Source organism: Ictalurus punctatus, chromosome 8 (genome assembly GCF_001660625.3).
Source record: "Ictalurus punctatus breed USDA103 chromosome 8, Coco_2.0, whole genome shotgun sequence".
In the NCBI taxonomy this organism is placed as follows: Eukaryota; Metazoa; Chordata; class Actinopteri; order Siluriformes; family Ictaluridae; genus Ictalurus; species Ictalurus punctatus.
The window spans coordinates 4,783,973-4,799,307 of NC_030423.2; the positions used below are offsets into that span (position 1 = coordinate 4,783,973).

Consider the following 15,335-nt stretch of genomic DNA (forward strand, 5'->3'; position numbering starts at 1 on the left):
GGGGGGTCAAATACTTTTTTCCCTCATTAAAATGCAAATTAATTTATAACATTTTTGACATGCGTTTTCTGGATTTTCTTGTTGTTGTTCTGTCTCTCACTGTTCAAATACAACTACCATTAAAATTATAGACTGATCATTTCTTTGTCAGTGGGCAAACGTACAAAATTAGCAGGGGATCAAATACTTCTTTCCCTCACTGTGTATGTATATATATATATATATATATATATATATATATATATATATATATATATATATATATATATATATATATATTTCATTGATGTTAAACAGATAAATAATTAATAGTGCTATGTCATGTAAGTGTACTAATTTTTTTTAACTGAAACTGCACTTGGAAAAAGATGAAAAATTATGCTGCAAGATTATGTTATTGAATATACCTTGTTCTTGAATTCACCACATTCCACTGCATGGTTCCTCTCCAACATTGCTTGCTGTTGTTCCAATAGATGTTTCTGCTGGTTTTTAACAACATCAAATTCTGAACTAAGGCTGTCCAGCATGCGGATCTTTAGTTCCACTTCTCTCTGCAGTGAATATTTTTCTTGCTCCAAGCCCTGTTAACATTACATTTATTATTAATTTTCAAAGCTTTCTTCTGTATTATTCAGGTCAAATGTTTTACTAGAAAAGAACAAACTGAATTTGCAAAAAGATAAAAAAATCTAATGTCATTTCACAAACACAGTGCGATAACACCAATCAGCCATCATATTAAAACCTCTGACAGTTGAAGTGAATTACACTGATAATCTCATTACAGTGGCACCTGTCATGGGGTGGGATATATTAGGCAGCAAGTGAATGGTCAGTTCACGAAGTTGATGTGTTGGAAGCAGGAACAATGGGTAAGTGTAAAGATCTGAGCGTCTTTGACAAGTGCCAAACTGTGTCAAAATGATGACTGGGTCAGAGAAACTCCAAAACAGCAGGTCTGATGGATTGTTCCCAGTATGCATTGGTTAGTACCTACCAAAAATGGCGCAAGGAAGGACTATCAGTGAACCGGCAACAGGGACATGGGTGCCCATGGGTGCCCGTCTGGTCAGATCCGATCAGTAGAAGAGCTACAGTAGCACAAATTGCTGAAAAAGTTAACGCTGTCTATGACAGAAAGAGGTCAGAACACACAGTGCATCACAGCTTGCTGCATATGCGGCTGCATAGCCGCAGATTGGTCAGAGTGCCCATGCTGACCCCTGTCCACTGCCAAAAGCACCTACAATGGGCATGTGAGCATCAGAACTGGGCCATGGAGCAATGTAAAAACGTGGTTTGGTGTGATGAATCACGTTTTCTTTTACATCATGTGGATCCTAGGGAAGAGATGGCACTACGGGATGCACTACAAGAAAAAGGCAAGCTGGGGGAGGAAGTGTAATGCTCTGGGCAATATTCTGCTGGAAAACCTTGGGTGCTGGCATTCATGTGGATGTTACTTTGACATGTACCACATTGTTCCAGACCATGTACACCCCTTAATGGCAACGGTATTCCCTAATGGTACTTGCCTCTTTCAGCAGGATAATGTGCACGGTCACTCTACAAAAATTGTTCAGGAATGGATTGAGAAACATGACAATAAGTTCAAGGTTTTGACTTGGCCTTCAAATTCCCCAAGATTGATCTTCTGTGAGATATGCTGGACAAACAAGTCCAATCCATGGAGGACCCATCTCAAAACTTACAGGTCGTGAAGGATCTGCTGCTAATGTCTTGGTACCACATACCACAGCACACCTTCAGAGGTCCTGCAGAGACCATATCTCGACGGGTCAGAGCTGTTTTGGTGACACCTGGGATGCCTAGGCAATATTAGCAATGTGATTTTAATGTTATGGCGGATCGGTGTACATCAGCATAGACAACATACAAAAATTACTACATGAACAACAAGGACTGAGCACTAAAGCAAGCCATACTGGTAGGAGATGTTTGTTCTGATCAGTGTCAATGTGGTTTCAAAGCCTATCCAGAGAACACTGGGGACAAGACGGGAACACACACTAGAGACTACGTACACACACTGACATGCGTGTTCATACCTAGGGGGAAATTAGAGCCACTCTCTGACATGTTTTCACATAGAAAGTAATAGTAGTATCAATAATAATAATAATAATAATAATAATAATAATAATAATAATAATTAAAGCTGTAAGCAGCATTTTCGGGTGCCAAGCACCCAGACTCGGTGAGCCATATATTCAAAAACATTATACAACTGCTACCTAAGAAATCACAGGAAAGCAGAGCCATAACTATAGTAAGAGATTCAAGAATGATTTGCAATTTCACAAATTTTCCAGTCCATTATGGTAGAACAGAGTTCCTTTGATGACCTTTGCTCAGACAGGTCTCAAGATTATGTGAGCCAAATTTGGTGAAGATTGGGCATAATTTGTAGGAGGAGTAGCAAAAATAGCAGATATATTTAAGCATTTTCATCATGTTATTGTAACTTTTGACCGGTAGGTGGCGCCATCGCAAAAAGGCCCTTAATACAGTGAGGGAAAAAAGTATTTGATCCCCTGCTGATTTTGTACGGTTGCCCACTGACAAAGAAATTATCAGTCTATAATTTTAATGGTAGATTTATTTGAACAGTGAGAGACAGAATAACAACAAGAAAATCCAGAAAAACCCATGTCAAAAATGTTATAAATTGATTTGCATTTTAATTAGGGAAATAAGTATTTGACCCCCTCTCAATCAGAAAGATTTCTGGCTCCCAGGTGTCTTTTATACAGGTAACGAGCTGAGATTAGGAGCACACTCTTAAAGGGAGTGCTCCCAATCCCAGCTCGTTACCTGTATAAAAGACACCTGTCCACAGAAGCAATCAAATCAATCAGATTCCAAACTCTCCACCATGGCCAAGACCAAAGAGTTCTCCAAGGACGTCAGGGACAAGATTATAGACCTACACAAGTCTGGAATGGGCTACAAGACCATTGCCAAGCAGCTTGGTGAGAAGGTGACAACAGTTGGTGTGATTATTCGCAAATGGAAGAAACACAAAAGAACTGCTAATCTCCCTCGGCCTGGTGCTCCATGCAAGATCTCACCTCGTGGAGTTGCAATGATCATGAGAACAGTGAGGAATCAGCCCAGAACTACATGGGAGGATCTTGTCAATGATCTCAAGGCAGCTGGGACCATAGTCACCAAGAAAACAACTGGTAACACACTACGCCGTGAAGGACTGAAATCCTGCAGCGCCCGTAAGGTCTCCCTGCTCAAGAAAGCACATATACATGCCCGTCTGAAGTTTGCCAGTGAACATATGAATGATTCAGAGGACAACTGGGTGAAAGTGTTGTGGTCAGATGAGACCAAAATGGAGCTCTTTGGCATCAACTCAACTCGCCGTGTTTGGAGGAGGAGGAATGCTGCCTAGGACCCCAAGAACACCATCCCCACCGTCAAACATGGAGGTGGAAACATTATGCTTTGGGGGTGTTTTTCTGCTAAGGGGACAGGACAACTTCACCGCATCAAAGGGATGATGGACGGGGCCATGTACCGTCAAATCTTGGGTGAGAACCTCCTTCCCTCAGCCAGGGCATTGAAAATGGGTCGTGGATGGGTATTGCAGCATGACCCAAAACACATGGCCAAGGCAACAAAGGGGTGGCTCAAGAAGAAGCACATTAAGGTCCTGGAGTGGCCTAGCCAGTCTCCAGACCTTAATACCATAGAAAATCTGTGGAGGGAGCTGAAGGTTCGAGTTGCCAAACGTCAGCCTCGAAACCATAATGACTTGGAGAAGATCTGCAAAGTGGAGTGGGACAAAATCACTCCTGAGATGTGTACAACCTGGTGGCCAACTACAAGAAACGTCTGACCTCTGTGATTGCCAACAAGGGTTTTGCCACCAAGTACTAAGTCATGTTTTGCAGAGGGGTCAAATACATATTTCCCTCATTAAAATGCAAATCAATTTATAACATTTTTGACGTGTTTTTCTGGATTTTTTTTGTTGTTATTCCGTCTCTCACTGTTCAAATAAATCTACCATTAAAATTATAGAATGATCATTTCTTTGTCAGTGGGCAAACGTACAAAATCAGCAGTGGATCAAATACTTTTTTCCCCTCACTGTAAGAAAAACAGAGATTAACAATAGGATGCCTGTGCACCAAAGGTGCACTTCGCCCACTAATAAAACTGAGCATGAAATACACTAATTGCAAAAAGTATGTTTACACCTGACCAATCACAGGCATATATGCTTGTTGAACCATTATATATTTAACCACCCTTTTGCTGTTATAATAACCTCTACTCTTATGGGAAGGCTTTCCACTAGATTTTGGACCATGGCTGTGGAGATGCGCCCATTCAGCTACAAGAGCATTAGTGAGGTCAGACACTGTTGGACGAGAAGGCCTGGTGTGCAGTCAGCCTTCCAAGGCATTTCAAGTCAGGTGTTCAGTGGGGTTCAGATGTGGACTCTGTGCAGACCACTGGAGTCCACACCAACGTTAGTAAACCATGTCCTTATTGACATTACTTTGTGCACAGGAGCACCATCATGCTGGAACAGGTTTGGGCTAGGCCCCTTAGTTCCAGAAAAGAGGAATTCTAGATTTTGCAGCAAGAGTTTGGGGAAGGCCCACATATGGGTGTCCATATACTTTTGGCCACAGTGTTTAGGAGAAGATATGCACACACAATATCTAAATAAGATTAACAAATTTATCAAATATACAGAATAAGCAGGAAAATGTACTAAAAAAAGGAAAACAAAAGAACTTAATCTAATGAAACAGAATTTAAACAGTTTAAAGCTGAATAGCAGAATGTGCTAAAAAGCAAGTCAAAGGTTAATCATCCTGGAACACCTTCCCATAAAAGTACGTTTTCAATTTACATTCCCCTTTGAAAATATTGGAACAGCAAGACCAATTCTATTGTTTTCACTATAAAATGTAGACATTTGTGTTTGAGATCTAAAGATGAATATGAGACAATAGATCAGAATTTCATCTTTCATGTCCTAATATTTACATCAACTGAAAACGTGGCACCTTTGGTGGCAGACCACCCAATTTTTAGGTGTCGAAAGTATAGGAACAAACAGCCTTAAGGTAAATAACCCTTAATATTTGATTGCATATCCCTTGCCTGCAATAACAGGGTATTTGCAGGTATCAGCACTTAAAATGTAATATTTTTAATACCATATTCAAGACATTTCCAAAAAATTTTACGACCTACATGTCACTTCAATCATGCTACACATTACATCAGCAATAATGGATTGTGTTCATGCATATACAGTGCCCTCCACTAATATTGGCACCCTTGGTAAATATGAGCAAAGAGGGCTGTGAAAATTTGTCTATTGTTTAATCTTTTGTTAAAAATGATTGATTGTTTTTTACTCTGTGCTCATGGATATCAAACAATTGCAAACAAAAAGGTTTACGCAAAAAAATACCTTTGCTAAATATGTGTGTGCCACAATTATTGGCACTCTTTTAGTCAATATTTTGTGCTACATCCCTTTGCCAAGATAACAGCTCTGAGTCTTCTCCTATAATGCCTGATGAGATTGGAGAATACATGGAGAGGAATCTGAGACCGTTCCTCCATACAGAATATCTCCAGATTCTTCACATTTCGAGGTCCACGCTAGTGGACTCTACTCTTCAGTTCACCCCACAGGTTTTCTATGGGTTCAGGTCAGGGGACTGGGATGGCCATGGCAGAGCCTTGATTTTGTGGTCAGTAGACCATTTTTGTGTTGATTTTGATGTATGTTTTGGATAATTGTCCTGCTGGAAGATCCAAACACGGCCCATTTGAAGCTTTCTGGCAGAGGCAGTCAGGTTCTCATTTAATATTTGTTGATATTTGATAGAGTCCATGATGCCACGTATCCTAACAAAATGTCCAGGTCCTCTGGCAGAAAAACAGCCCCAAAACATTAAAGAGCCACCACTATATTTAACCGTGGGCATGAGGTACTTTTCCATATGGCTACCTCTCTATGTGCCAAAACCACCTCTGGTGTTTATCGCCAAAAAGCTCTATATTGGTTTCATCTGACCAAAGAACCCGATCCCATTTGAAGTTCCAGTAGTGTCTGGAAAACTGAAGACGCTCGAGTTTGTTTTCGGATGAGAGTAGAGGCTTTTTTTACCCCAAGAAGCAACTAACCCCAAGAAGAAATTCTCCAGCTGTGATCCTTGGAGATTTTTTGGCCACTCAAACCTTCCCCTTCACTGTGCATTGAAACAATATAGACACACATCCTCTTCCTGGTTGATTCATAACATCTCCAGATGACTGGAACTTCCTAATTATTGCCCTGATGGTGGAAATGGGAATTTTCAATGCTTTTGCAATATTCTTATAGCCACCTATGTTGTAAAGCTCAACAAAATTTTGCCACACATCACAGCTATAGTCCTTGGTTTTACCCATGGTCATGAATGACTAAAGGAATTTGGCCTATGTTTTACCTCATACTTATATTTATAAGTCATGGTTGAACAATTTCCTGTTCCCAGTCATCCAGGTGGGATATGAATAAATATCAATGGGAATGGCAATAATTGTAGCACACATATATTTAACAAAGTTGGGCTTTTTTTTAAATAAACCTGTGTTGTTTTTGCAATTGTTTGCTATCCATGAGAGCAGAGTCAGAAGAGAAAAAAATGTCAAATCACTCCGTCAACAATGTATTAGAAATCCTGTCGCAGCAGTGTTTACTTCTTGTTTTTTTGTAATTTAATGTCAGGGAAATGTAACATGCAGTGTTATAAATGTACATAATTTTTGTTAAGAATTTTTTAAAATAATAATTTGCTATTTTGCATATTACTATTGCACTGAATAATAATAATAATAATAATAATAATAATAATAACAACAACAACAACAAAACTTTTATTTTGGGGTACTATTGTCATATTTCTGACTTAATTCACTTTTATGCGTTAGACCTTGTGGCTTATATTTTTTGCGGAAAACCGCAGGAAGACCTCCATTTAGTTGGCAACTGTTTTACATTCACTTGGTGTGGAGTGGCATTTACTGTACACCAACCCGCTCTAAAACATTGATGAGCCATACACACACACTGAGTGCAACACAGTGATGTGGTTTTACAATTTCAAAAAGTAACATCTTCTTTAAGGTGTTGGTTCATTAATATTTTTAAGACCTTTGAAATGAGAGTTTAAGACATTTTAATACTAATTAAGGCCTTATTTTTACATTAAGGAACATTTTAAGACTTTTTAAGGACCCGGGGACACCCTGAATAACTACATCTCCAAATTGTTGCATTTTTCGTGTGTGTTGCTTTCCAGACTGGTACTACATCTTTCAGTTGCTGTTTATTTTGGGGTGTTTCTGTCTTCAATCTCCTCTTCAGGAGGTGAAATGCATGCTCAACTGGGTTAAATGTTTAGTGATTGACTTCGCCAGTCTAAAACTTTCCACTATACCCCCCCCTAATGAAGACCTCTGTTGTGTTGGCAGGACATTTTGGGTCATTGTATTGCTGCATGATGAAGTTCCTCCAAATTAGATTGGATGCATTTCTCTGTAAATTGAAGGCAGATTGTTTCATTACACTTCTGAATTAATTCTGCAGCTACCATCATGAATTACATCATCAATAACGATTAGTGATCCTATTCCAGAAGCAGCCATGCAAACCCAAGCCATGGCACTACCTCCACCTTGCTTGACTGAAGAGCTTATGTTTTGGATCAGATCCACACTTTAGCTTTTCCATCACTTTGGTAGAGGTTCATGTTGGTTCCAGAACATTTATGGCTCATCTCTGTATTTATTTGCAAATTTCATTCAGGCCTTTCTGCTCATGAGTGGTTTGCATCTTGTGGTACGGCCTCTATATTTCTGCACTTGAAGTCTTCTTTGAACTGTTGTTTCTGGGTTTTTATTCACAGCGCTCATCAACTGCTGTGGTTTTCCTTGGCCGATTGTGTTCCATGTCTGGTTGTTAGTACACCAGTGGTTTCTTTCTTTTTCAGGACATTCCAAATTGTTGTACGCTGGCTATGCCCAAAGCTTGTGCAATCGTTCTGATGAATTTTCCCTCTTTTCTCAGTTTCAGAATGGTTTGCTTTTCTTCTAGAGACAGCTTCCTGGTCTTCATGTTGGTTTATCCTTTTTAACAACAAATGCAGTCTTCACAAGCAAAATCTAGGGCTAAAACTAAGAGAAGACATTCAGAGCTATTAATTATTTAAACAAGAAATTTAACAGGGCACATCTGGGAGCAAGAAACACCTATCAGTCAAATTGAAAAAATGGGTGGGTTCAAACAAAAGGTGCCATGTTCTAAGTTGTGTAACACATCTAGATGTAAATATGAGGAACCAAAAGCTGAAATTCTGATCGATCAGCTCATGTTTATCTTTTGATCTCACACTCAAATGTCTTCAATGTATAGCAACACAATAGAATTGGCCTTGCTGTTCCAATACTTTCAGAGGGGACTGAAGGGAAATTGCATGTCCATCAGAGGGACCCTTGTAACATTGGAGAATGGAAGCTTTAAGGGTTAATCTCCAGGTTTCCAAACAAAGGTTCAAAGAGAATTCAACAAACGTCTTGCACCCGCTATGATAGAAAACATACAATTAAAGTTTTAAGTGTGTTTAAAATTAAATCTATGTATTTGTATTTTACACTTAAAAGACTGACCTCAATTAGAGCAGTCATCTCAATCCGCTGATCCTCCAACTTATTTTGCAGATCCATTTTGTCATCCAAGAGTTGAAGTCCATACTGTGCTGCCTTCTGTAGAGCTTCTTCTGACTCTGCCACTTTCTGTTGCAATCTTTGAATCTCATGCTCTGTTAGTGACATTTTTTGCACATATAAACTTGAAACTGTAATGCATATTTTGTAACAGTCTCCTTTCTCTGGTAAAGACAACAGAGACTATTTATGTAACTAGTAAAAGAACAGAAGGCCAAAAGACTTCCATTGATCGTTTAGTTTCTTGTAAATATAAATAGAAGATGGGTAGGGCAAGAGAAGCACATGATTTAGACCCTCCATTTTTTCCTATCATGAACTCTTTTTATTGCCAAAAACAAAATTGATCTTGAACTCTACCTTAATTTCAGGCCTATCTTGAACTCTTAACATAAACAGTGGGCCTCATTTATCAAGGTAGATATGAACGGATTTATTAATAAATCATTCCGAGTAGCATTTACACAAGAAACTGTACTCACGGTATTCATGACAATATTTTATGATGACTATCCTACTTTATTATACAGTCTTGAATGTATTGTTCAATGGAGATTTTTATTGAATCATGAGCCTTGTATGGATGATATATTGGTCCTAAGAAGTGTGTATTTTCATTTTACTTTTGCCAACCTCAAATGTGCAGTGCCAAATCATGCCGCCATCTTCCTCATGGAAAGATACAAACAAAGGCTGGAACAGGAAGCTCCCGTCCAGAGTGAGGTTGCATGCTGGATACACTGCAAATATACTACCTCAACCTCTTGAAACAATGGAGAGAGGCAGTTCTGTGGCTCTGGCAATGCTGGTTCTGGAACTGGAAATATGCTTGAAAAACCTGACTCGATCCTCCCTGGTCCACTGTGGACCCCACTTCTCTCCATCCCAGATAGCACAGGTTGCCGGGTAGCAAGAGTAATTTTCAAATGTGTTTTAGCCCCTACCCGAGCCAAATTTCATAGAATACCACATTGAGACACCCCTTTTTGATGTTGCATGGAGCTGGCCCTATCGTTTACTCAGCCAAATTTCAGCTCTTGGCCAATCCAATGAAGCGAGCAACCGGATGAGTGGAAGTACAGTATCTAGGTTTAAACTTCAGCAATGGGCAGGTGTGTCCGCAAACTGAAAAGAGAGCAGCAACTGCAGCTTTCCTGAGAGCCAAGATCAAAATAGGTGTGGGGCAGTTCTTGGGGCTGGCTGCATTTTTCCCCCAAAGGTTTCTATGGAAACATCACCAACTTATGGACTGACCTCACTAAAATGGGTCAATCCAGTAGACGGGGCTATACAAATTGCCAGGTAAAAGCGGTTCTGTTTGGGGTCCCGCTACTATATATCTCCCATATATTTCACTAATTAATCAAAGGTGTTGTATATAATTAAAACACTAGTTGTATTAACATGTAATTCATGTGTTTCTATAGCCAGACCCATCTGGCAAAATCTTAAAACTTAAGTAAAAGTCAATCAATTTAAATATAAAAATATAATCCACACATTTCATATAATATTTGTAATGTATATGTCCTGTATAACAACACATCAAATGTATTCAGACTTGTGTGTTCTTCAAACTATGGGATCTATCCATCTTCTACAAGCCAATGACGATGGTCTGGTGAATTATTATCGCCAACTTTTTTTCACGCACTTTCACTTTGTTGACAACAGAAATGCAGAAAATGTGGATGGAAACTTGGCTAATGATATGCAGTTATTGGAGAGAGAGAGAGAGAGAGAGAGAGATCGGATTTTTTTTTGTTTCATGCTGATAATGTAAAAATAGAACAAATAAAATATATAAATATCAATAGGCCTACTTGTTTACACGGTTTTGTGTCTCATTATTGCAATCACATGTGCTTTCTTTTTTTCTTGCTCTCTCACTCTCCAGTAACTGCATATCAATGACTCAAGCCGCCGCTTCAACTTGTACCCACATTACTACGTCGGGTGCGCATTATTTATCTAATAATTCAACTGCCCGTCGTAAAATATTCCTTGCTTATTTCTGTCATTTTGTTTGTTGTGTGCTGTGTTCGTTGTGTGCTGCGGTGGACAGTAGGCTAACTCTTCAGTTAGTTCCGTTAACTCAGCGAAGTGATATGGATCTGTAATTCGGTCAAAACCTGACTGAACTACTTTAGGTGTGCATTAACTGAAAAACAATTGCACACCTTAGAGCATCTGTCAGCCAATCAGAATCCAGAATTGAACAACATTGTGGTATAATGCAAAATAGGTAATGGAAAGTCTACCCTCCCCTTTTAAAATTGCAGATTTTTGTGATGTAAAGAATATATATATATATATATATATATATTATATTATATTATATTATATTATATTATATTATATTATATAATATAATATAATATAATATAATATAATATATATATATATATATATATATATATATATATATATATATATATATATATATATATCTTCAAGTCATTCCACAGGTTTTGTATTGGATTTAGATCTGGGCTTTGAGTGGGCCAGTCCCAAAATGTTGATGATGATCTTCTTCTGAAGCTTCTGATGATGATCTTCTTCTTCTTCCTTTGTTTACTGAGATTTGTGTTTTTGGGTTGTTATCATGCTGGAAGGTGAAACTATTCTTCAACTTCATTAGGCTAAGAGAGGCCTACAGGATTGTTATCAAAAGAAATGCATGATTCCCTCCATCTTCCCTAGAGCTGCAGTCATAGCTGAAGAGAAGAAGCCCTATGCTGCCATCACTGTGCTTAATTGTGGGTTTGGTTCTCTTTGGGTGATAAGCGGTCTTATTCATTTGCTACACATATCTTTCAGAATTATGCCCAAAAGGTTCTACCATGGTCTCATCAGACCATAACACATTTTGCCACATAGATTGGCAAAATTTAGGGGGCCTTGGATGTTTTTTGTTTTTTTTAATGAGAAAGGGGTTCCACCTAGCCACCCTACCACATAGCCCAGACATGTGAAGAGTACAAGAGACTGTTGTCACATACAAATAGTGACCATATCATGCAGCTTCTTTAATATTGCTGTAGGTCTCTTGGCAGCCTCCCTGAGAAGTTTTTGTCTTGTCCTTTTGTCAGTTTTGGAAGGATGTCCTGTACTCATTTATGTTATTGTGGTACCCCATTTTCTTTACTTGTTGATGGTGTTCACTGCATTCCACAGTACATTTAATATTTTGGAAATGATTTTGTACCCCTCTCCTGATTGACACTTTTGACAATGAGATAGTATACATACTTTCTAAGCTCTTTGCGGTCTATTGCTTCAGCTGTTAGAGGAAACCAAGAAAATGTCAATAAAATCCAACAGAAACGGCTCTAGTTTGGGGTAATCAGAATCACTTCACATGGACAGCAGTAATCAAATTACTGACCTTCTTCTGAATAAGACAATATTCTGATTAAGGTGCTTACATGAGTTGCTTTTAGAATATTCCTTTCATGTTTTACATGTTATAGAACATAGATTGATTAATCCCCACATCACACCGTCCGACGTTCCCTCCAGAATTTCACGTATCGACATACAGTTCGTCTTCGTTATGGTACCGTATACAGTTTTGGGTGTTTCATTTCACAAAAGCTTCAAGTACAGTTAATTATTTGTCATGCTATACGTGCTAACAGATGACTGCTTGAAGCCGTGGGCTGTGTATGAAACTGCGTACTTACCTACTATATAGTATACAGAAATACATGTATTTCGCCTAATATAGTAGGTAAGTACGCGGTTTCAGACGCAGCCGTGCTCCCTTGTTTGCCATCAATTGTTTGACCACTCCTGTGTGTATGTGTCCTATCGCAGAATGCAGTGAAAACATCTGGTGTGTACATGTCTGTAATGAACATTGATAATGCGACTAAAATAGGAATACACCACGTCTTAATTCGATTTGTGTTTACTTCGAGTATGACTTTAATCGGATTAAGGTAATCAATAATCGCTATTTAAGTGGTAGGTTCTTAATCAGAGTATCGTCTTAATATCGGATTATTGTTGTCCATGTAAACGTACTGACTGATCACTGGTGTATGATTACTTCTGAAGATAAGTTTGAATGCAAGTGTGAGCACAGTCACAGGCCTTATTATAAAAGGCTGTGCACACTTATGCCATTAGGTTATGGTAAGCCCCACCCCCCCCCAAAAAAAAACTGTTTAATTTTTTTTTACTTGTTCCACATTAAAAGTGGGAAAAATCTGATATGATTTATACTTAAAAATTATTTATTTTTGTACATCACAAACAACTGCAATTTTAACAGGGGTGTTTAGACTTGTATCCACTGCAGGTAATCCTATATATAACCCATTTACAAAAGTTAGTTAAACGTTTCACATGTTCGTAAATTGTTGTTTTTTCTTTAATATATGAGTGAAACAGTTTTAATAATTGCACAGTATGACGTCAACCGAATATCTCCTCTCCTCTCCTCTCCTGGTAAAGCGTTTCGCTAATGCGTTTACACCGCGTTAGCACAGTTTAGTCGAATGCTATGTTTAATGTAGGTAGCAATTGTTGTAGCCTCAATGTAAATAATAATAATAATAATAATAATAATAATAATAATGTTTAAGTTCCTTTATATGAAGTTTGGTACTAGCTAGTTTTGAGATTGAGGTTGAGGAACTGTCTAGCTACTGCAGGAGAGTGAATCCAGAAGACGTTAACAAAATCAGTTCCTAAAGTTATGTTCATAGTATAAGACAAACAAAACTCAACTGGTTTATATGACCGATTTCAGTACACGGTAAATAAATATGCATGACATTAAACTTCATGGGGAATTAATATGAATACGAATGAAAGAAAACAAAAAAAACGTATAGTTACCCATAATCTGTCGTTCAGAGCCAAATCGTTTTGAAAATTAAATCGTTGAAATGAAGCGCTTTAACAACTGAAGTGTGTATTACCGCCACCTAGTGGACTGGAGTGTAGATCGCTAGCTGCAGACCCACAGCGCCAGCAACTACGAGAAGGTCCTGTCCCCTGGCTGCAGCCTGCAGAACAGGGCGGAGCCGCACTTTTCTCGTGGCCAAAGGGAGGGACTACATGTGTCGCTCCGTCCATAATTGGTCCCATTGGTTAGTAATGACGTCGCCGCTTCAGCTCATTGGACTCTATGCACGGTCGCGTCTTCTTTGAGTCTCAGTGGTTAGCACAACATTCGGTCCCATCGATGGGCCACAGTCCAGTTCAGTTGGTGGCAGTTTTCCAACCGCAAGAAACACAAAAGAAGAAGAACAACAACAATGCATTTTATGTATTCCACGCTCTGAACTGGATCCAATGATTTTACGCTAAGCTTGCATTTGTGTACTGGACTTTAGTGTAATTGGAAGCTGCTGTACACTCTTAGAAAGGATGTGTTAATATCCTACACACTTTTTGTGTTATTACTATTTCAGCATGTTGTGTTAAATTATCCAATAAATGTGTTAAATTATTATTTTCATAATCGATTAGTTGCCCGATTATTATTTTTTTTTCGATCAATCGGATGGGGCGGGGCAAACTCTCAGAACCACTTTTTTGTTTATTTAAAAATAAAATCCACAAACTGAGTGTAACTTTAGACTTTAAAACTTTAGACTAAAACTTTACACAACTGTTTGTCCAAAACAGAAAAGAACCCAATACGCACACACAACAGAACATATATATTATTAATTTAGAACTGTAGTTTAATTCAGTGCTTTTTGTGCATCCATAAAAAATTACGAATAATACTTATATATAATATAAACTGAAATAAATCTATTAAATAATTTATTAATTTTAGTTTACATTATATAAGTATGTATGCATTATTTTTTTTATGGATGCACAAAAAGCGCTGAATTAAACTCCAGTCCTAAATTAATAATAAAAACTCACTTTCAGTGCACCATGTGGTTTCTGTTACTCACTGCCTTTAGACATATTGTTTTACTTCTGTTTACTTTTGATCAAAGTGTTTTAATTAGCATTAAAGATGTTACTCGCTGCGTATCAGCGCGTCTACACTGCGCGTGAGGAACAACATGACCTCGTTCCTACCACATCACTTCCGTTATAATAAACAACAGACTTTACACTGCGCGCATCTCATGAGAACATGAGATTTAAACCACATACAGTGCCCTCCACTAATAATGGCACCCTTGATAAATATAAGCAAAGAATGCTGAACAAAAGATCAAAAGGCTAAACAATAAAGACAAATTTTCACATCATCCTTTACTCATATTTACCAAGGGTGCCAATATTAGTGGAGGGCACTGTATGTTCTTGAACCGTGTAAACAGTTCTTGGTCCTGGATTCCGATTATTGGACCTTATGGTACTATGGCAGCACTGACTACACTGTAAGCACAGATACACTCTCGGGGCTGTTCTTGATGGGAAATCATCTAATCTGACCTGTATTTCTTCCGCCAGATTTAATATAGCGTCCAGTTTCTCTTTCTCTTTGTCCAGGTCACTCGTCCTGGACTCTGGAACATCACCTGCTTTCCAGTATAGATCCTGATCAATTGGATGAGCGTATCCGACTGAGT

The 15,335-nt window shown here is 38.4% G+C and overlaps 1 protein-coding gene across 2 annotated transcripts in view; it reads right to left on the minus strand.

Moving 5' to 3' along the window:
* The window catches only part of spdl1 (spindle apparatus coiled-coil protein 1), a 35,291-nt gene extending 20,855 nt beyond the window's left edge, over window positions 1-14,436 (minus strand). Inside the window, exons 1-3 of one of the 2 annotated variants that reach the window (XM_017473366.3) lie at window positions 13,716-14,436; window positions 8,722-8,873; window positions 408-584 (exon numbers count right to left, since the gene is read on the minus strand). In XM_017473366.3, coding sequence (XP_017328855.1) covers window positions 408-584; window positions 8,722-8,873; window positions 13,716-13,878 — 492 coding nt within the window. In that variant the 5' untranslated portion in view covers window positions 13,879-14,436. Of the gene's footprint in view, window positions 1-407; window positions 585-8,721; window positions 8,874-13,626 lie in introns of both variants that reach the window. The other variant, XM_017473368.3, reaches the window with a different exon arrangement.
* Window positions 14,437-15,335: the final 899 nt, after the last annotated feature.